General features: G+C 44.9%; 1 protein-coding gene across 5 annotated transcripts in view; it reads left to right on the top strand.

Annotated features, from left to right (window-relative positions):
- AJAP1 (adherens junctions associated protein 1) overlaps positions 1 to 21,343 on the top strand; it is a 122,378-nt gene that overhangs the window by 78,855 nt on the left and 22,180 nt on the right. For all 5 annotated transcript variants that reach the window (XM_053400401.1, XM_053400399.1, XM_053400403.1 and 2 more), the window contains exon 3: positions 14,619 to 14,706. In XM_053400401.1, coding sequence (XP_053256376.1) covers positions 14,619 to 14,706 — 88 coding nt within the window. The remainder of the gene's footprint in view (positions 1 to 14,618; positions 14,707 to 21,343) is intronic.

The following is a 21,343-nucleotide window of genomic DNA, read 5'->3' on the forward strand; positions in this document are numbered from 1 at the left end:
ACCAAGCATTAGTAACATGATGAACTTTCTGACAGTTAGAACTTATTTGACAGTGGAACAGACTCCCTTGGAAGGTTTTGGGCTCTCCTTTGTTGGAAGTTTTTAAGAAGAGATTGGATTGCCATATATCAGGGACTATTTAGCTGTGATTCCTGCACTGCATGACTATGTGGCCATTGGGGTTCCTTCTAACTTTGCAATTCTATGACTCTTATAAGCTAGAGGTTACACCATTTAAGAGATTCCTATGAATACTCTCTCCCAAAAGTGCTGGACCCCTAGACAATCCCACCCCATGTGTTGATATGTGCCCAGCTGATGTCACCCCATCAAACACGTGGGGGAATTGCCACACTTCATGGGCAAACTCCAGTTGATCAAAGCATCTTAGGAGGGCACAGAGGAAGGGCATAGTCTTGGGAGGCAGGGTGTGGCTTGTAGAGGTTTCTGAGGGCCAGATAAAAATGCCTGGAGGGCCACACTAAGCCCCTGGGCCTGACCCCTGTGCTACAGTGTCAGGTTGTTAAGTAGTGAAGCTCAGGGGACATATGGAGGGATGTTTTATTATGATGCCAGGGTCATAACTGAGAGTGACAGTAAATCATTAGAGTTTGACTAATACTTCTCCACAGTGGACATGGAGACCATTTAATGCTGCCGGCTTAGACCAGCCCCTAATAGATTGATGCCTGGTTCTGCCTCCATCGCTCTGAAGATCCCTGGACAGCGAATTCCATAACTGCTTGGGAAATTGGGGTGTGTGTGGATTTCAAATGGAAGCATCAGCCAGAAGATACCCAGAAGTGTAAGAAGAGATAAGGGGATCTGTGGTGCCCTGGTGAGAGAACCAAGCTAAATGTCCAGCAAAGCTATCTCTTCACCCGGGATGATTTCCTGTTTGAATGTTCTCCCTGTAAAAGAGAAATTTGATTGCTGAAGAGTGGGAGAGGAATAGGAGAGGCGGCGGCTGCCAAGGCCCAGCCTCATGTGACACACAGGTTTTGAGAGGCAGGTGGCAAGGCCACCCTGGGCAGAAAGAAAGGGGGAGTGGAGCCGAGCACACAAAAAGTCTTGATTTATTTTTATTTTTAAATGCTTTGTACATCTGCGTCTAATCTTGCCCCTTTATAAACGTTATGTATTGGTGTGTATTTTTCTTTTGGTAAATCTACAATACAATAAGGATTAAAGGTCCCCCCCCCCCCCGGATGGTGGAGGGTGTGTGTGCTGTGTCCCGTTGGTGTATTGGTGATGGTACTCACTCCGTGGGGCAGAGGGGAACACCAAAAACAGAAGGCCAAGTAGGGTCAGTGGAGGGGGGAGTGAAAAATGTTCCTATTTTCCCTCTTAGGAATATTGGAGGGTATGTGATTGCTGCTCTTGGAGGGGAATGGGGATATCGCAGGCATAGGCAAACTCGGCCCTCCAGATGTTTGGGACTACAACTCCCATCATCCCTGACCACTGGTCCTGTTAGCTAGGGATGATGGGAGTTGTAGTCCCAAAACATCTGGAGGGCCGAGTTTGTCTATGCCTGGGATATCCTAGGAGTTCTCAACATCCTTAACTAACTACAGCTCCCAGAATTCTTTGGGGGAAGCCATGTAGTTTAAAGTGGTATCGTAGCACTTTAAAATGCATGGTGTGAAAATAGCATAAGAAAAGGAATAGATTAAAACTTTCCTCCCTGGACTCTTCATGATAGTGATGAGTCTGATCTCAGTGGAACCCAGAGTAGTCCCCAACATACCATAATACAATGAAACTCAACATTTTTTTAAACCACACATGCACACGCCTGGTTGAAGATAGATGTTCTTAACTGCTGTCTAAAGACCATCAAGGTGGGGGTTCAGTCACACTTCCCAAGGGAAGTTTCCTATCTGAACACCCACTGAGACATTCCTAGCCATAGCTGTCAACATTTCCCTTTTTTAAAGGGAAATTCCCTTATTCCAAATAGGATTCCTTGCAAGCAAAGGGAAAAGTTGACAGCTATGTTCCTATCTCAGGCATTAAAAGAGAAGATGATGAACTATCACTGGTGGGGAAATCACAGGCAAGGCTTCCCGCACTGATCATTAAGGTTAGTAGGTATTTGTGGACCATTCTTCTCTTTTACTGCCTCTCTCTCTCTATGATTCAGAACTGTGATGTCTCACCTGGCGTTTGAAGCCATACATCCATCACCCAATAGGCTGAATTGCTACAACAACTTGTGTGGTGTTGTTTCATTTTATTGGAAATTCACAATAACCTATTTCTGGGATCAGAACACTGACCTGAGAGTATGAAGAAGCAATATTTTTCACTCCCATAAATGAAGATCATGGGTACCTTCAGTCTCTTCTCTTTTAGAGCTTGGAGCAGCAACAGGAAGGGCTGTTACTGAGTAACATGCTTTGCATGCAGGCGGTATCATGTTCTACTCCTGAAATCTCCAAGCAGGGGCCAGGAAAAGGCAGCTAGTTGGAATCCTGGAGAGATGCCGCCTGTCAGTGCAGACATTACTGAGCTAGATGACTTGGTACAAAGTAGCCTCCTGTGTCTTGTTAGGAGCACCCATAGCTTAGTGGTGGAGCATCTGCCTTGCGTGCAGAAGATTCCCAGGTTCCATCACTCAGCCTGGACAACTCAGTTGGGCTAGAGTATGACGCTGATAATACCAAGGCTACAAGTTCGATCCTTGTACGAGGCAACTGCATGTTCCTCAATTCCAGGGGGTTGGACTAGATGATCCTCAGGATCCCTTCCAACTCTACAATTCTATGATTCTACGTCTCCAGGTAGGGCTGAGAAGGTCTTTTGTCCAAAAGCCAGAAGAGCCACTGCAAGTCAGTGTGGAGAATATAGTGTAGGAAAAGAGCTAAAAGGACCAGTGATCTAAGGGCTTATCCACACTTACCCTTTGCCCCACCGTTCCCGGGCACAAGTCTGTGCTTAAAAGCTCAGTGTCCATGGATTGCTGTTTGTTCCGATTGAGCTTTAAAGAGTGTCTTTTTTGCAGGGAAAGCTCTGGAGCAAAAAAAAAGGGGGCTCAGACATGGAAAGTAAGTATGGATAAGTCCTCAGTGTAATGCAAATCACAAACTCATTACACCAACCAATAGTGTTAATAGGATGGAACTTCCCAAGGGGTGGAAAGAGAAGACTAATTCAGCAGCCTAGAACACAGGAAGCTGCCTTGTAATAAGTCAGACCATTGATCCATCTAGCTTAGCGCTGCCTGCACTGAGTGGCAGTAGCTCTCCTTGGTTCTGGAGATGAGTCTTTCCCAGCCCTACCCTGGAGTTGCCAGGGGTAGAATCTATTCTTAAGTGGTCCCTGTCTAACCCAGTGTGGACAGCACCAAACTGAAAAAGGTGTCAACATCCTGTAAATGTAGCAGTTCTTCAAAAGCTAAACTAGAGGCTTAGTGTGGGCAGCAGGTCATTCCATTGCAGCACCTCATTGACCTAACACAGCACATTACATTCAGTCACTGGATAGTGCTGGTGGGAGAGGTAGAAGTCAGGGTTGTGTGATGGAAACACAAGCAGGGGGGTTTGTTTTCCATAACTGCTTCTGATTAAGAGGTGTCAGATTGAGAGCTCAGCAGAAAGTTTGGCCCAGTGCTTGGAGTCATGGTGTAGAATTGGGTGGATACAAATTGAATGCCTTCAAAAGAGGATTGGACAAATTCATGGTGGAGAATTCTATTGATGGCTACTGGCCATGATGGCTATGCTCTGCCTCTGTGGTCGGAGACAGGAAGGCTTCTGAATTTCAGTTGCTGAAAAACACAGGAGGGGAGAGTGGCCTTGTACACAGGTCCTGTTTGTGGGTTTCCTACAGCTAGGCTTGCCATACGTCCTGGTTTTGACATGTCCTGGTTTTGGGGTGTAAAAACTGTTGGGGGGAATTTGCCGAATCCACAAAATGTCAGGGAAAACCCGGATGTATGGCAATACAGTGGTACCTCAGGTTACATATGCTTCAGGTTACATACGCTTCAGGTTACAGACTCCGCTAACACCCAGAAATAGTGCTTCAAGTTAAGAACTTTGCTTCAGGATGAGAACAGAAATCGTGCTCCAGCAGCTCAGCAGCAGCAGGCAGCCCCATTAGCTAAAGTGGTGCTTCAGGTTAAGAACAGTTTCAGGTTAAGTACGGACCTCCGGAACGAATTAAGTACTTAACCCGAGGTACCACTGTAGAATGGAAAAAGCAGTGAAAACAGCTCCAAAAGTTTAACATCACTATTGGGGGGGGTAGGTTTTGGGGGGAGCTCAACCATCTTGGTATCTTCCTAAAAAAACAACAGCTCAATACCTTAGCGGGTGTCAGGAATTTGACTTTTGCTTTTTGAAATATGGCAACCCTACCTACAGCAATTTGGTTGGCTGCTGTCAGAAGAGGATACTGGACTAGATGGGCCACTGACCTGATCAAGCAGACCTCTTCTTATGTTCTTAATACAGATGATGGTGGTGGTGGAAGGTCCCTGGAACTCCAGGGCAGGCAAATTGATCCTGCAGTTATGCTTCCAGCTCTCAAAGTGACGAGTAATGTCTCAAGGTAAATCTTGTTAACGCTCAGAACTTCTGAAACACCTTTTTGCTTTTTATGCAGCCTTTCGCGGTACATGCCAGGCTCAAAGCTGTGTCAAATCTCCTGGTTTAATTTACTCCCAGGAGTGCAAGAGCGGAAGAGCCTCATCTGTAAACAGAGAAACACCTCCAAGCTAAGTTAGGGTCCAGCTGCTAGCCGACTGGGGTTTTAATGCAGCCTGGCAGCAGGAGGAGAGTGGTTATCTCAGTGGTTCATTAAAGTCTCCATGGACTGAGGAAAGCTTGAGGAAATTGCTAGGTTGCTTTGAGAGCTGGAAGGAAAATGGACACCCGTTTGGAAGCTGAAAGGCAATATCTTCCCCACTGCGACTCTTTCAAGCTCCTGGGCAGCAGTTCCCAGGGGGAAGGTCTTTTGGTGGAACAGCGGCAAATGCCATATCTCATTAAAGGGAGAGCATTAAAACAACAATTATCCCAAGCAGCCAAAGGCATGGCCATGAAAGAACATAAGAAGAGCCTGCTGGATCAGGCCAATGACCCATTTAGTCCAGCATCCTGTTCTCACAGTGGCCAACCATATGGGTAACCTAGAAGCAGGATTCAAGCACAAAAGCCCTCTCCCCTCCTGCTGTTTCCAGCAACTGGTATTCAGAAGTGTTACTGCCTCCAAGCATGGCGGCTGAGCAAAGCCATCGGGACACCCAAGCCAGCCCACATGGCAAAATGGCCAAGCTGCATTTCCATGTCTTCCAGAACTGCACGCCTTCTCTGAAAAGAAACACATTTGCATTCTCGAGAGCTGCCTTATGGTTTCTTATAATAATAATAATAAATTTTATTTATACCCCACCCTCCATGGCCAGAGCTGGGCTCAGGGCAGCCAACACTAGTAAAATTACAGTAAAAACATAATGGGGGGGGGCCCAATTTAAAATACAGGTTAAAATGCAATTTAAAATGCAGCCTCATTTTAAAAGTAGCCCATAGATCAAAACCATAAAGGAAGGGAAACATAAGGGTCAGACCAAGTCCAAACCAAAGGCCAGGCGGAACAGCTCTGTCTTGCAGGTCCTGCGGAAAGAAGTCAAGTCCCGCAGGGCCCTAGTCTCTTGTGACAGAGTGTTCCACCAAGTCGGGGCCAGTACTGAAAAGGCCCTGGCCCTAGTTGAGACCAATCTAACCATCTTCAACTTGGGACCTCCAAAATGTTGTCATTTGTGGAACTTAGGGTCCTCCACGGGGCATACCAAGAGAGGCGGTCCCATAGGTACATGGGTCCTAGGCCGCATAGGGCTTTAAAGGTCAAAACCAGCACCTTAAACCTGACCCTGTACTCCACTGGGAGCCAGTGCAGGAAATGGTTTGCAAATACATCACCCCTCCCCCACCACCTCTGTTCTTTCTCTTACTGATTTTAAGGCCATATTATGAGGGCAAACCACAAACCCAACTCCCAATTCAGTATCTGATACAAAGGGGCCAAGGCATTTTAGTTGGGCTGCAGTTTGACTCCTTCAGTAGTTCTGGAAGGGAGAAGAGGGTAATGCTATCCCTTCTACTGTCCCTTCTAGAGGCATTCAGAGGAGAATGAGTGACACCAGCCAGACTTCCACTGCTGTGAATGTGTCACTGAGGCCATCAACACAACTGGTGGCTTAGGGGGAGAAGGCAGTAATGCTTCTGAATCCCAATTACTGGAGGGGAGAGTGCTCTTGTATTCGGGTCTTGCTTGTGGGCTTCCCAGAAGAGGCATCTGGTTGGCCACTGAGAGAACAGGATGCTAGACTAAAGAATCATTCAGCTTGATCCAGCAGGGCTTTTCCTTAGTGTGACTAGCTCCTCACTGCCATTATAAGCCCTTTCTCCAAAACTGAACCCTTAGGAATACTAGAAGAGCTCTGCTGGATCTGGCCAAAGGCTTATCTAGCCCAACATCCTGTTCTCACAATGGCCAACCAGATGCCTATTGCAGGAGAGTAACTACTACTGGTAAGATGCTCAGCTTGCGGTCCTCTGCATGTTGGACTACCAGATGTTTTTGGACTACATTTCCCATCATTCCCTGACCAATCGCCATGCCGGCAAGAACTGATGGGAGTTGGGAGTCCCTGTGCCCTGTGGTAGCGCAAAACCACACCTTTGATTTCTGCTTTGTGCTTTTAAAACCATCTGAGAAAACTGAGCAAGGAGAGTGCAATTTGCAGTGGAGAGACCCTTCTCCTGTCTGCCATTACCCCTTCTGCATATCCTACCCTCCACCTTCCAAATGTTTTCGACCCAGAAGGGATTTGCAATGTAAATATAGGGCTGGAGGGAGTTGCGGAGGATAGAGTTAAACACTCTCCTTTTGCTCAAAACTCCAATCTTGCAAATTGTTCCCTCCTGGCTGAGACTGGCATAGGCAGCTGCCAGACTTTAAAGGCATGAGGCTGAGATGGAACGTGTCATTCCTCCCTCAGCTTTGGAAACAAATAGAGGATTTTATGGACAGTTGCTGATCTGGCTGGCTGCGCCTGGCATTATGTTCAATTAAAGCGATAAAAAGGCAAAGTGTGCTGCTGTAAAAAATATATTAATGTATGTGTTTCCAGAAGGGAGAGGAAGAGAGGAGAGACTATCAAAATGTTGATGAGAGACCAACAATTATATTTGATAGTGGGACCCCAGTCAATCTGGTACACCTTGTCATTCAGTCCTAGTAACCTGCAGTGGGCAGCAGATGTGTCTAGGAAGTTCACAAATATGAAGATGGAAGTCATCACTTTTGCTTGTCCACGGCATCTGGTATGCTGCTCCTGTTTATGGAAGTGCTGCTGTTGAGTACTATCCAACCAAGTTCAAATGGGAGTAGAAGAATTGAAATTAATGGACATGTTCATAGAATCATAGAATGACAGAATGTTAGTGAATTCCATTTATTTAAATGATTCTGCTCTGAGTAGAATTTTGTATTAGTGCTAGTTATATAGCTGCTTTATATAGGGCAATCTCTAGGTCAGGGATGCCCAACAGCGATTGCTGTGAAAGAAAAGAAAAGCAGTGAAAGAGTCTGCCCCCCATCACTTTCTCCGTGTATCAGTGTTGCGTCAAATGGGCGTTAATTTTTTTCTACTTGTGGTGGCGAGCTCTGTTATTACTGGAGTCTGGTTGTTTACAGTAGCACTGCTGTAGTAGGTGGGTGATTCCCCCCTAAAAAAAGCTCAACAACTTTGCCCCCCCCAAATATAGGCTTTCTCCCCCCTAAAAAAAGCTCAGCAACAGTGATTTTATACTGGGAGTAGATCGCAGTCTCTTGGGAGTTGGACGTGCCTGCTTTAGGTGATTTACAACTAAGTTTTTAAAGAACTTTAAAAAAGGAACTATCACTAAATCATCATAACAATATAAAACATTGTGGTAACTGGGTGGGTTCAGGGAGTGGTGTCATGACTAAGAGCATAACCCATAAGAGCATAAGAAGTCTAGCATCCTATTCTCACAGTGGCCACTCTGTGTTGGTAAGCCTGCAAGCATGATTCAAGCACAAGAGCCAGTGGCGTAGCGTGGGTTGTCAGCACCCGGGGCAAGGCAAGTAATTTGCGTCCCCTAACCCGTGGATTTGCGCCCCCTAACCCGTGGATTTGCGCCCCCTAACCCTAACCCCCAGATGTTGCGCCCGGTGCGGCCGGCCCCCCCTGCACCCCCCACGCTACGCCACTGACAAGAGCACTCTTCCCCTCCTGTGGCTTCCAGATACTGGTATTCAGAAGCATTACTGCCTCTGCTTCTGAGCTATCCAGTTTGCATCGAAAGGTAATTTTATCAACTTTGCACTTTCCAAAACAACATTAGAATCTAAACACAGCCATCCTTCAAAACCTGAATGTATCTTATTTTTGCCATGCCATGTTCCAACCAAATAATGTCTGAAAAAATGCATATATTAGAGGAAAGCATTCATACCAATGGAGATACAGTGGTACCTCAGGTTAAGAACTTAATTCATTCTGGAGGTCCGTTCTTAACCTGAAACTGTTCTTAACCTGAGGTACCACTTTAGATAATGGGGCATCCCACTGCCGCCACGCTGCCGCCACACAATTTCTGTTCTCATCCTGAAGCAAAGTTCTTAACCCGAGGTACTATTTCTGGGTTAGCAGAGTCTGTAACCTGAAGCGTCTGTAACCTGAAGTGTTGTAACCCTAGGTACCACTGTATCTGTGAAAAAACAACTTTCAAAATGCACTATATCACTTGCAAAAATCTGCCAGTTTGTCAAAACAAAATTCAGACAAAAAAATAATAATCTGTTCATTAGGAGAAATTTGCACTGAAAAGCCAATGAATTTTGAGGAGGATTTTTTTTTTTTAAAAAAAGAAATTTCACAAATGGCTGCAGAAATATGAAGAAGTAAATTTAAGGCTGAGTTTAAAGACTATTTGCAGAAACATTGTAAAATTAATGAATGCTAAAATGATGCTGGATTGAAATGAAGTGGCTTTAGCAACAAGGTTAAAAAGAATATGTAAAAATGGACTGATAATTAGATGAAAATATAAAGTTATAATATGTTAAAACATAGAATTAAGATAAAAACAAAGAGGGAAAGGATTTGCTGAATTAACTATGTGAATTGGAATACAAAAAAGGGAGGTGCAAGGAGGTCAGGAAACAAGTAATTGAAATATAAGATATGAAAAGATTGATCTGTTTTTAATTGTTTTTTATTTTTTCATGTATTTTGTATTTTTCTTTGTCTTTTTATTTTTTTATTTTTCTTTTCTTATTCTGTAACTTTCTTTTGTCTGTAAAATTTCAATAAATATCTTAAAAAAAAAAAAAAATTAAGGCTGTAGAGATGAAAAACTGAGAGAACTGAAATGTTCCCTAATCTGGATCAGAGTTCCGAATCCAGAACTTTTTGCTGAAAATACTGAGTTTTGTGCTGAAAAGTCCTAGCAACCCCTTTGAAAATACTACTTTTTTCCCCAAATTATTATTATTTTCTTCCCTGATAGCTAGGGAGCTCTGATGGCCTTGGCAAATTCTCTGGTGGTCAGCGGTTCTGCTCTCGTAGCCCCTGACTGTAGTTACCTTCTCTGGAGCCCCATTCCTAACAGTGTTATGCTCTGTACGTGTCTGAGTTGCCTGTTATTCCTCCAGACTACCCGACCTAACAAAACAACTTGAAGGAGAGCAAGAAAATAAAGAGTCCGTTGCAGCTATCATTACCCAAACAGCTTGGCAGCAGTCATCTCAGTGACTCACACTAACAAAGGTGACCTTGGCTTTTATTATATGAGATTGCCAGCATCCGCATCTCTGAGCCTTTGATTGATACTTGTGATGCATCTTGGCAGAAGGGACCATGGTGCTTCCTAAGAGGCATCTCTGCTTGCTGGCATTTGCAGGGATCTCAGCTTATACTATCAACATCACCCAATTGCCTAGGTGGTGTAGGTATTAGTCATTGCCAGGGCTGTTGGGAACTTATTATTAGGTATCATATCATAGAATTATAGTTGGAAGGGACCACAAGGAACATCTAATCCACTTCCTGCAATGCAATAATCTTTTGCCCAATGTGGGGCTCGAACTCACAACTTTGAGATTATGTGTAATGTGCTCAACTGACTGAGCTATCTGGGCAACTCTATGGTTCTTCCTCTTCTTCCTCTTCTTGTTACAGTTTATCATCCACCCTTCACCCTAAGATCCCAGGGCAGATCACAGCAATTAAAACACAGCACAGATATAAAAACACAATATTATACCATATTAAAAAAAGGGTCATTGAGTCCGACCCCCTTGTAATACAGGCGTCACAGCTAAAGGAGCTTTGAAAGATGGCTATCCAACCTCTGTTTAGAAACTTTCTGTGAAGGATAGTCCTAGAGATATCCATCTCAGGTGCATCTTCAGCATTTGCTGAAAGCTGAATTACAAAGGTGCCAGACACACCTCTCCTGAGCCATCATCACCCTGAGCTTCTGATGGTGGAAGAGCTACCAAGAGGGCCCCCTCTGCCAATCTTAGCACTTGGGAGGCTCTGTGGGGAAGGAGGAGGTCTCTCGGGTATTTGGGGCCTGAGTCATTTAGACAAATCATCGTTTAGACAAATGGTTATTAGAGAAAGTCATTGCATGGCAAGTTCCCCTCTCCCCTTGAGAAATAAAGACACAGGACACGGTATATAAGGTTAATGGGTGGAAAATGGCCACAAATTTATTGATTGCAGGAATTGAGCGGTATTGGCTTAGGCATTGGTCCTGTCAGCTAACCGGCTTCAGCCTGATTGCATGAAGACCGGTGAGGGTTAACCACCAGCCGGGGGAGTCCTGCTGATGTACATCAACTAGGATCTCCCCCGGGGTCACCGCTCGGGAGCGTGCCTTAGGCCCTCACCTCCATAGGCTTCGGACAGGGCAACGCCCCCCGGAATCCTTTACCGGACTACCCTTTGCTTTGGGGGAAGGTGATGGCACTTCCTTCCCCCCTCATTTGCATAACAATACCCCTACCAATCAACAAAACTGGTCCTAGAAAGAAACAGAAAAGCAGGAAAAAACTGATCCACGAACGCACCATGATACAAACCAAACCTGATCAGCTGGAGCGGCGAGAGGCGAAGAGAGGGTGGTCCTCGGGTGCGCCGGGCATAAATAGCCTGGGCCACACCTCCCTGACCAGCCGATTGGCTAGGCAGGGAGCTGACGCGCGCGAGGATTCCCTCATTCTCACGGGGGCTGCAATCCAGGGGAGGGTGTGGGTCCGCAATCCCACCTCCTTGCCAGTTCGGAAGTGGCTTTAGACCAATTCAAGGACGTAAAGGCTATCAGTGGCTACTAGTCATGGTGATGATACTTTGGCTGGAGGCTGTATACTTCTGATAATCAGTTGCTGGAAACCACAGAAAGGGATGATGATGATGATGATAATAATAATAATAATAATAATAATAATAATAATAATAATAATAATAAAAATAAAAAATATTATTATTATTTATACCCCACCCATCTGGCTGGGTTTCCTCAGCCACTCTGGGCGGCTTCCAACAAAATATTAAAAGACAGTGGTCTGTTAAACATTAAAAGCTTCCCTAAACAGGGCTGCCTTCAGATGTCTTCTAAAAGTCTGGTAGTTGTTGTTCTCTTTGACATCTGGTGGGAGGCGTTCCACAGGGTGGGTGCCACTAGCGAGAAGGCCCTTCTGTCTGGTTCCCTGTAACTTGGCTTCTCGCAGTGAGGAAACCACCAGAAGGCCCTCAGAGATGGACCTCAGTGTCCGGGCAGAACGATGGGGGTGGAGGCGCTTCTTCAGGTATCCTGGAGTGCTCTTGCACTTGGGTCCTGATTGTGGGCTTCTTACAATTAATCACTGCTGCTGACCCTTCCTTTCACTCTCTCCTGCACCTGTGTAACAGGAGAGGGAGCTATCAGTTACAACCGAAAGAAAAATTTCACCAGTTGCACAAAACACTTCCCTTCTTCAGTGACTTTTTCCCAGCACACATTGCAAGAAAAAAAATAAAAAGGTGGTATACTGAGAGTGACATCACTTACCATGGCCCTCAATTACCCTAAACCGTTGCTCTCACTTGCCTTTAGTATGTCATAATGCAGGCAGCTCCAGCTGACCATACAGTGTTGCGATGGCCAAGTGGGTGGAACTATCAATGTGACTAAAGCAAGAAGGCATAAGAAGCATCCATAAAAGTTGTGCACAGGAGGCAGTGCATCAGTCTCATAATCTGAAGGTCCCGAGTTTGAGCTTGAGAGAAGGCAGCTTGCAGCTGTCTTATTTTTGAGTGTTGTGGTGCATTGGGCTAGGACCAGGAGAGACCAGGGTTCAAATCCCCACTCAGCCATGATGTTCACTGGATGTGACCTTGGGGGCCGCTCACTGCCTCTCAGCCTAACCTACCTCACAGGGTTGTTGTGGGAATTAAATGAGGGATGAGGAGAACCATGGCCATCACCTTGAGCTCCTTGGAGATATGGATTGGTATATAAATGCAGTAAATAAATAAAATAAGTATCATCTGTAAAAGAGAGAGGAAATGATGGCAGTGAAGAGGAATAGATTTTTGAGGGGTGGGTAACAATTTGATCCAACTGAAATGGCTAGCTTCTACCTGAAAACCTAAGCAGTAGAAGATTGGGCAATGCTCTAGTGCTCTCTGGGACTGAGATTGCTCCAATTGTCTGTGTTAAGCTGATCATATAGTATCGCTGATGGCCCAGAGAGGAGTTAATCAACATGAATGACTCTTGCCGACTGTGGCCCTCTGCAGCAAGACAAAGAAAGACACAAGTAGCAAAATAGCTGCTCTCTATTATGACACTTCTCTGCCTGAATGGCACAGGAAATATCCTCGGAAGTTAAGGCATGTCACAACAGCCATCAGCTGCAGAGGGTGACTGGTTTGAAGCTGCGAAGTGTGATACCTGTTTCCTCTGAACTAACCCTGTCTTGGATTTCTCCTTCTTACGAAATGTGGGGGAATCAAGTCTGGGACACACTGCCAAAGAAGGGTTTTCCTTTTCTCTTCTTTCTTTCTTTCTTTCTTTCTTTCTTTCTTTCTTTCTTTCTTTCTTTCTGTCTTTTCTTCTATTATAAAAAAGATACGTTGTAATGGGTTTGTATTTTTGTATAGCTATGAATTAATATCAATAAATAAGTTTTTTAAAATATATGAGTTTGACCAAACTGCGGGAGCCAGTGGAAGACAGGCGTGCTTGGAGTGCTCTGGTCCATGGGGTCACGAAGAGTCGGACACGACTAAATGACTAAACAACAACAACATGGGACCCTCTGTCTATACTCATCTACGAAGAATCCCTCTTGGAACAATTTGTAGAGGACAAGGCCCCCATAGACGGCACACCTACAACCCCCATGCCTCAGCAAGGCTGGATGCAGGGTTTGAACTCACAGGGTCCATTACAAACAGAAGCACAGATGCTGTGTTTATGCCACAAAGAAACACTTGGGGGCTCAGGATCAAACTAAAACTAGAATTAAGTCTTCTTTGCTTTTCCTTCGACTGGCAGGCTAAGACCCTCCTGTTCAGACACGCCTTTGGAAACGAAGGTGCAGATGATGCTGATTGCTGGGTTGCTATCATGGCAAACTGGATTTTAAACTGCTGTTTCTAACACTTAAACTATACACACACACACACACACACACACACACACACATATATACACACACAAATTTTTGCATGTTATAATGATGTTTTAAAATAGAATCATAGACCTGCAGAGTTCAAATGGACCCCAAGTGTCATCCAGTCCAGCCCACAGCATTGCAGGAATCACAGCTCAAGGCAGATGGCTATCCAACCCCTGTTTAAATACCTCTCACGAAGAAGAGCCCAGCACCCTCCAAAAGCCATCTATTCCATTGTCAAACAGCTCTTACTGCCAGAAAGTTATTCTTAATGCTTAGCTGTGATTTCATTTTTTTTTTAATTCCATTGGTTCAGACCCTGCACTGCAGCAGCAGCAGAAAAGAAGCTTTCTCCATCTTCCATGGCATGGCCCTTTAGATATCTGAAGATAGCTTTCATATCATCTACCAGTCTTCATTTCTCCAGGCTAAGCATGCCCAGCTCCTTTGGCTGTTCCTCATGAGCAGCAGAAAATAAATGGTGGAAGCCACGTTGAATCCCATCTTGGGAGAAAGGCAGGATAAGAATGTTAGATAAATAAATAAGTAAAAAAATTATACTTCAATGACGTATTTTGAATTGTTTTAACCCACCCAGGGACCTTAGGATGAAGGGCAGATAAGAACTTAGAATAATAAGTTTAAAAAATATCATTATGAAATAAAACAATAGACAAAAACCAACCTCTCCCACCTTTAAAATGCCCCATTTTCATGAAGACAGACAGGCTGGTGTCACCACAATGGACCAGCCTCCACTGTTGATGGCCCAAGTAGAAGCTTGGACATCCCTTCCCACTTGGGTCTAGGTGCTTGTAGAGGGGAGGGTTGGTTCACTCACTGCATATTCAAGATTTCTTTTGCTTCCAGTATACATCTCCATTCTCCCTTTATTTTTATTTCCTCTACAGGTCTGGCCGTCCATCAGATTATCACCATCACCGTCTCCCTCATCATGGTCATTGCTGCTCTGATAACGACGCTCGTCTTAAAAAATTGGTAAGGATCTTCCACCACATGAGTTTGGCCTGTATGTGGGTTGAAAGGAGGGAACTGTGTAGCAGCTGAGGATACTGGGCTACTAAGGCTATTGGCGAGTCAATTGCAACCTGAACCTTAGCCAGTGGTATGGAAAGCAAGTCCTATGAGTAAAATTTGATGAGACTTGGGCTGTTTAATTTGAAGAAGACTAAGAAGGCTTTCAAAGAGGATAGGACAAATTCATGGAGGACAAAGCTATGAAAGGCTACTAGCTATGATGGTCATATCCTACTTCTACTGTCACAGACAGGAATGCTTCTGTATTGCAGTTGCAGGAAAATGAGGGAGGGGAGAGTGCTTTTGTGCTTGGGTCATGATGGTGTGCTTCCTATAGGCCTCTGGTTGACCACTGTGAGAACAGGATGCTGTACTAGATGGGCCATTCACCTGATCCAGCAGGCCCATCTGATTTTCTTATGAGACAATGCAAAAATCTGGACCAGACCAAGGTTTTTTCATTATTTCTCTTCCTAGTCTCCTAGTCTTTGACCACCCTTCAGCATCAACCTGCATGGAATTGTGGGGTGGACTCCTCCTCTCTTTGGGTGGTCAGAACACGTTCTTCCCTTTGATTTGATTTCCTGAAGACCCATATGGGCAATCTGAAGGATGTAGATCTTGTGCAGCCCTTGACTGACTTCAGGGTGGCCTCCATGACCCATTCTGCACTCCACTGCCCAGATGATTGGCTGAAGTGCTCAGATGGGAATGCTCCTCAGCTGTCCTCAGTGCCAATTAACTGGGCAGAGCAGCTGATGGGCAGATTGTTACAGACTAAGACACTGAGAACCTACTGCATGCCTCCTCCTTGACCACTGTTCCCAGAGCTGATATGCTGGGCAGTGTGGTGGGAAGAATGGACTCTCCCTACCGCCATGCAGGAATGGGGAGGAAGGGTGGGTGTTTGTGGTGGTGAGGTGGTTGTTTGTATGTGTGTTAGCAAGAACTTTCTGATAGTAAGAGCAGTGGAAAGGTGGTGAACTCTCCTTCACCACCAGCTGGGAGCCAGCATGGTGTAGTGGTTAGGAGCAGTGGACTCGTAATCTGATGAACCGGGTTCGCTTCCCCACTCCTCCACATGCAGCTGCTGGGTGACCTTGGGCTAGTCACACTTCTCTGATGTCTCTCAGCCCCACTCACCTCACAGAGTGTTTGTTGTGGGGGAGGAAGGGAAAGGAGAATGTTAGCCGCTTTGAGACTCCTTAAGGGGAGTGAAAGGTGGGATATCAAGTCCAAACTCCTCCTCTTCTTCTTCTTCTTCTTCTTCTTCTTCTTCTTCTTCTTCTTCTTCTTCTTTTTTATTGGAGGTTTTTAAACAGAGTTTCTGGGATGCGCGTGGCGCTGTGTGTTAAACCACAGAGCCTAGGGCTTGCCGATCAGAAGGTCAGCGGTTCGAATCCCCACAACGGGGTGAGCTCCCATTGGTCGGTCCCTGCTTCTGCCAACCTAGCAGTTTGAAAGCACATCAAAGTGCAAGTAGATAAATAGGTACTGCTCTGGCGGGAAGGTAAACGGTGTTTCCGTGCGCTGCTCTGGTTCGCCAGAAGCGGCTTAGTCATGCTGGTCACATGACCCGGAAGCTGTACGCCAGCTCCCTCGGCCAATAAAGCGAGATGAGTGCCACAACCCCAGAGCAGGTCACAACTGGACCTAATGGTCAGGGGTCCCTTTACCTTTACCTTTAAACAGAGTTTGGGGGGACATCTGTCAGGGATTCCTTAGCTGTGATTCCCACCTTGCAGGGTGTTGGACTAGCTAAGCCCTCTCCCCACCCCAAAAAACACCCCTGCCTTGTGACCTCTTCCAACTCTACGGTTCTATGAGGTCTATTATTTTGGGCAAAGCAGACATAGTAACACAGCTGGCCTTGTCTTGGAGCATTGGCAAAAGCCCTGCTGCACCAGGAGGCTTGCTCATCATTACAAAAATATGAGGGAGGATGGCACATGACAGGAATGCAGACGGGCAAAGGGACCCGTGGAGGAGCTACAGTAGCTAGAGATTTAAAGGGCAACACCCTGTGTCAGGAACAAGGTGTGTGTCAATCTTACTTCCCTAAGAGCAATCTTTTTTTTATGGCACCTCCTCACTGGGGTGGAGCAAAATATCCATATGTGCCTGATTCAATGCTGGAGGCAAAATGACTCATTTACTGTTTGGGAAGAAACAAGACCAGAGCAGTGACTCATGCAGAGACACAAGGGGCAGCATCCTCCAAGGACAGATTATCCTCCCTCCCTTGCTGCTTTGCCCTATATTTCTGTTACAATTGCCCCATCTTTCTTTTGCAAGATTCAGTCTCCTCTGAGCTTCTAATGAGTTCAGGGAAAATGTACCCAGTTTTTAAAAATTTATTTATTTATGCATTTCCCCAATCAGTTAATGGAAATGACCGCACTCAAGTGGAGAGCCCCCTCTCCACCTAAATGCCTTGCAAGGACTAGACTGTTTTACATGCCTCACATCTCCAAGCTTTTTTGTTTTCATCCAGCCTCATTTGCAGGCCTTTCTTCTCTGACATCCACTATGCATATAGTAAAATGGGTTACGTCTTAGCTCCAGGCACTGCTGCCGTTACCTATTTTCCTAGTCAATCTGACCTACTTTGAGGTCAGCCTTACTCACTCTAATAATGCGATGCACCTCTGGGAGAAAGAAAGGAGTTAGACGGTTGTGCAGCTTTCCTTCTCTCCAAGGCTGCTCCCAGGCCTCTTCCCTGCTTGAAAAATATGTTCCCTAATAGCTTCAAACCTGTGGCATTCCGTGGCATAATTTGTCCCGGTTGTTCTGACACTCACCTCAAGTGATGGGGGCTGAATCAGGTGAAGAGACTGCAAGTAAATTGGAAAAGTCATCCAGGAAGATCGCTCTCTATTGCCCCATCTGCCCCCATTGGGCTTGTCAAAAGGGATTAAGGAGAATTCCCAGGGTGAAACATGCCAGCATTTTCCCAAAAGCCATCTTCCAAATCACAGGCATCTGTGCGCTCAAATCCTACTTGGATGTTATAACGAAAGCAGCAGCTGGAAAAAAAACAACCAACCAACTGAATTAAAACACCGCTTTGTGTTCTTAGAACATAAGTTCCCTGAGGCCTGAATTTTGGGCCCCACAGTTTAAGAAGAAGATGAACAAGCTGGAAGGTGTGCAGAGGAGGGCAACCAAGATGAAAACCGAGAAACCGAGCCTTTATGAGGAATGGTTGAAGGAGATGGGGATGTTTAGCCTGGAGAAGCGAAGACTGAAAGGTGATATGAGAGCCATCTACACATGGCTTTCTGAAGGGCTGCCATATGCAGGATGGAGCAAGCTTGTTTGCTGCTGCTCCAGAAGGTAGAACCCAAACTATTGAATTCAAACTACAACAAAGGTGATCCTGATTAAACATTAGGAAGAACTTTCTGGTGGTGTGAGCTGTTCGCCAGTGGGATGTTCTCTCTTGAAAGGTGGTGGACTCTCCTTCCTTGGAGGTTTTTAAAGAGAGGTTGGGTGGCCATCTGTCAGGGATTCCTTAGCTGTGATTCCTGCATCACAGAGGGTTGGCTCGATGACCTTTGGAGTTCAGTCCAACTCTACAGTTTTGGGTTTCTACAGTTCAAATCCTTCTCAGCCATGAAGCTAACTTGGATCAGTCACCATGACTCATATCCAATGCTGTCATTCTGCTCATGCAACAGACCCCTGCTTGCAAAGTGTAACTCCTCGCTCCTCTCGCATGCCCTCTGGCATTTCTCTGATGAAAACAGAGACATCCCACTCCATAATGTTAATTTCACTATTTATGCCCCATGCATCTTACTGGGTTGCCCCAGCCACTCTGGGCAGCTTCCAACCTATATAAAAACACAATAAAACAATTCAGAAACCGGGATGGCTTCACTAAATCAGGGACGTCCTTGGAAAATAGGGAGACTTGGAGGGTCTGCTGTCCTTTCCCATGCAGCCTCCTGCCTACAATCTCATATTCAGCACCAGAGGTTTGGATATCTGTTTGGAGAAGATTCTGGATGGGGGAGAAAACAGGAAGGGTAAGGTGCACTGCAAGAGTGGAAGGCTACTCATGCAGGATGGGCTGCCACCAAATAGCTCATAATAATCTACCTTGCTAAAAAGAAGAGACATCACCTTGCCAACAAAGGTCTGTATAGTTAAAGCTATGGTTTTCCCAGTAGTGATGTATGGAAGTGAAAGCTGGACCATAAAGAAGGCTGATCGCCAAAGAATTGATGCTTTTGAATTATGGTGCTAGAGGAGACTCTTGAGAGTCCCATGGACTGCAAAAAGATCAAACCTCTCCATTCTTAAGGAAATCAGCCCTGAGTGTTCACTGGAAGGACAGATCGTGAAGCTGAGGCTCCAGTACTTTGGCCACCTCATGAGAAGAGAAGACTCCCTGGAAAAGACCCTGATGTTGGGAAAGATGGAGGGCACAAGGAGAAGGGGACGACAGAGGATGAGATGGTTGGACAGTGTTCTCGAAGCTACCAGCATGAGTTTGACCAAACTGAGGGAGGCAGTGGAAGACAGAAGTGCCTGGCGTGCTCTGGTCCATGGAGTCATGAAGAGTCGGACACGACTAAATGACTAAACGACAACAATCTACCTTGCAGGAGTATTAGGAGGATAAAATGTGGAGAGGGAAAACCATTTCCACACACCCCGCGCAAGCATCGTGGAGGGAGAGTGGAATACGGTATAATTTTCTAAGAATCAGTGCTTGGAATGTAGTAGGTCAGCTGAATGCAGTTAGAAGCTTCAGTTTGACCGGGAACTGGTTTTATGTAGTATCTGATTATGTAATGTATCCAATTTTATGGAACATTACATGCAACATTATATGCAACTATATCTATATTTATATCTATATATTAAGCGATTAAGTCCCGTAAGTCACTTTAATTCTGCAACATGATTTTACAGCTATGGATACACAGAGGTATTTGTGCAAAGTAATTAGCATTGTTTGTTTTGTGAATCTGTTTACGCGTTGTTTATTTTAGAAAACCTGGCGAGTGGGTGTGTATATAAAAAATATGCTATAATATTAGGAATGATAATGCATATAATAGCGTAGATAACGTGCAAGAATCGTTTGCCGTTTTAGCAAATCTAGTAACAACAATTCTCTTCTTGGCCAAATCAAAGAGTGAGGCAGGAAATGGGGGGAAATCCATGTTTTATTGGGGATTTAAATTTGTTTGTTTATTTGCTTGCTTGCTCGTTTATTTTAGTAATTGGTTTTATACTTGTAAACCACTTTTGGCAATAAAGTGGTACAGTCAAGTCACATCTAACGCACATTGAACTTATGCAATTTCAACTATGCAAACTCTGTTGCAACTCCATTCCAGGAGCCATTCCAGCCTTTTTCTTTGGCCCTTTGGGACATGCCTGCCTTCCTCTCTCTGCTTCCTCCCTCCTCCTCCTCCCTTCTACCATTCACTCACAGGTGGAGGAGTGAGGGGAAGCAGCAGAGACACCGAAAAAGGTCTCCCCATGGGGCTTCCCCACACCTGACAGCCAGAAAAGGGTAATTTGGGCTGCATGCAATTTTTTCATATGTGCACTATCCTTGGAATGTAATCCCAGTATACGATGTGACTCCAATGTATGCAAAAATATTATTATTTAATTCACATTGAAATTTTCAGGAAAGCCCATCTCTGTGTATATGCACGAACACAATGACCGCTTTTTGACACTATTTTAGGGATGCTTCACTAGCATGATGCAGGGTCAGGGAGATAAGTGGAAGATATCAAACTTTGGTGTACGCTGTGGAAGTAATTTTAGATTTTTCCAAATTTTTAGATATTTTCCCACTTAAACCAGAAAACAGGAAGAGTGAAATGCAATGCAATGCCAAGCAAGCCAGGGTAAAGCATAATGAATAATAACAAAGGGGAGTTAATTACCTCCCAAGTTTTTTAAAAAGGGGCAGACTTTGAGTTTATCATGAGTGGCAAGATGTATCCTGTATGCTGAAAGATCCTGGCGAATACAAAATCCACGGTGCTTTCTTCCCTGCGCACTTCAGGCCTGTGATTTTTTCCCTTCCTTATTAAGGCCTCCATTTAAAATTCAAATTTGATTATGCTAGATAAATACATACACACAAAAAATAGTTCTGAAACCTGATCACTTGGTAGAGGCCAACGTTACTCAGATACTGGAGGATAATAATTAAATTTGAAATTGCAGGTATAATTAGCAGGAGATAATAGAGTTTTCTCTCTCAGGAATCCAAGTTGCTGTTCTTTCATAACTGGTATCTTTCTTCCTTATTTATTTAGATTTTGTTTTTAATCCACCTTTTCCTCCAACTAACTTACAGTAGTGTATTATGACTGGCCCAAGGTCACTTATTAAACATTGTGGCTGTCTAGAGATTTGATTCCTGCATTGCAGTGGATTGGAGGGGATGACCCCTAGAGTCCCTTCCACCTCTACAATGTTAAGGTTCTAACTGGAGGAGCCAGTTGACGGACTAGGACCTGAACTCCCTTGACAACTTTAAAGGGAGTTTGCCTTTCAGTCAAATGGTCTGGTGTTCTGAGGGTCTCCTTTACTGAACATGTAACACAAGTAATTCCTT

The sequence above is a fragment of the Podarcis raffonei genome, chromosome 8, assembly GCF_027172205.1.
Source record: "Podarcis raffonei isolate rPodRaf1 chromosome 8, rPodRaf1.pri, whole genome shotgun sequence".
Classification (NCBI taxonomy): Eukaryota; Metazoa; Chordata; class Lepidosauria; order Squamata; family Lacertidae; genus Podarcis; species Podarcis raffonei.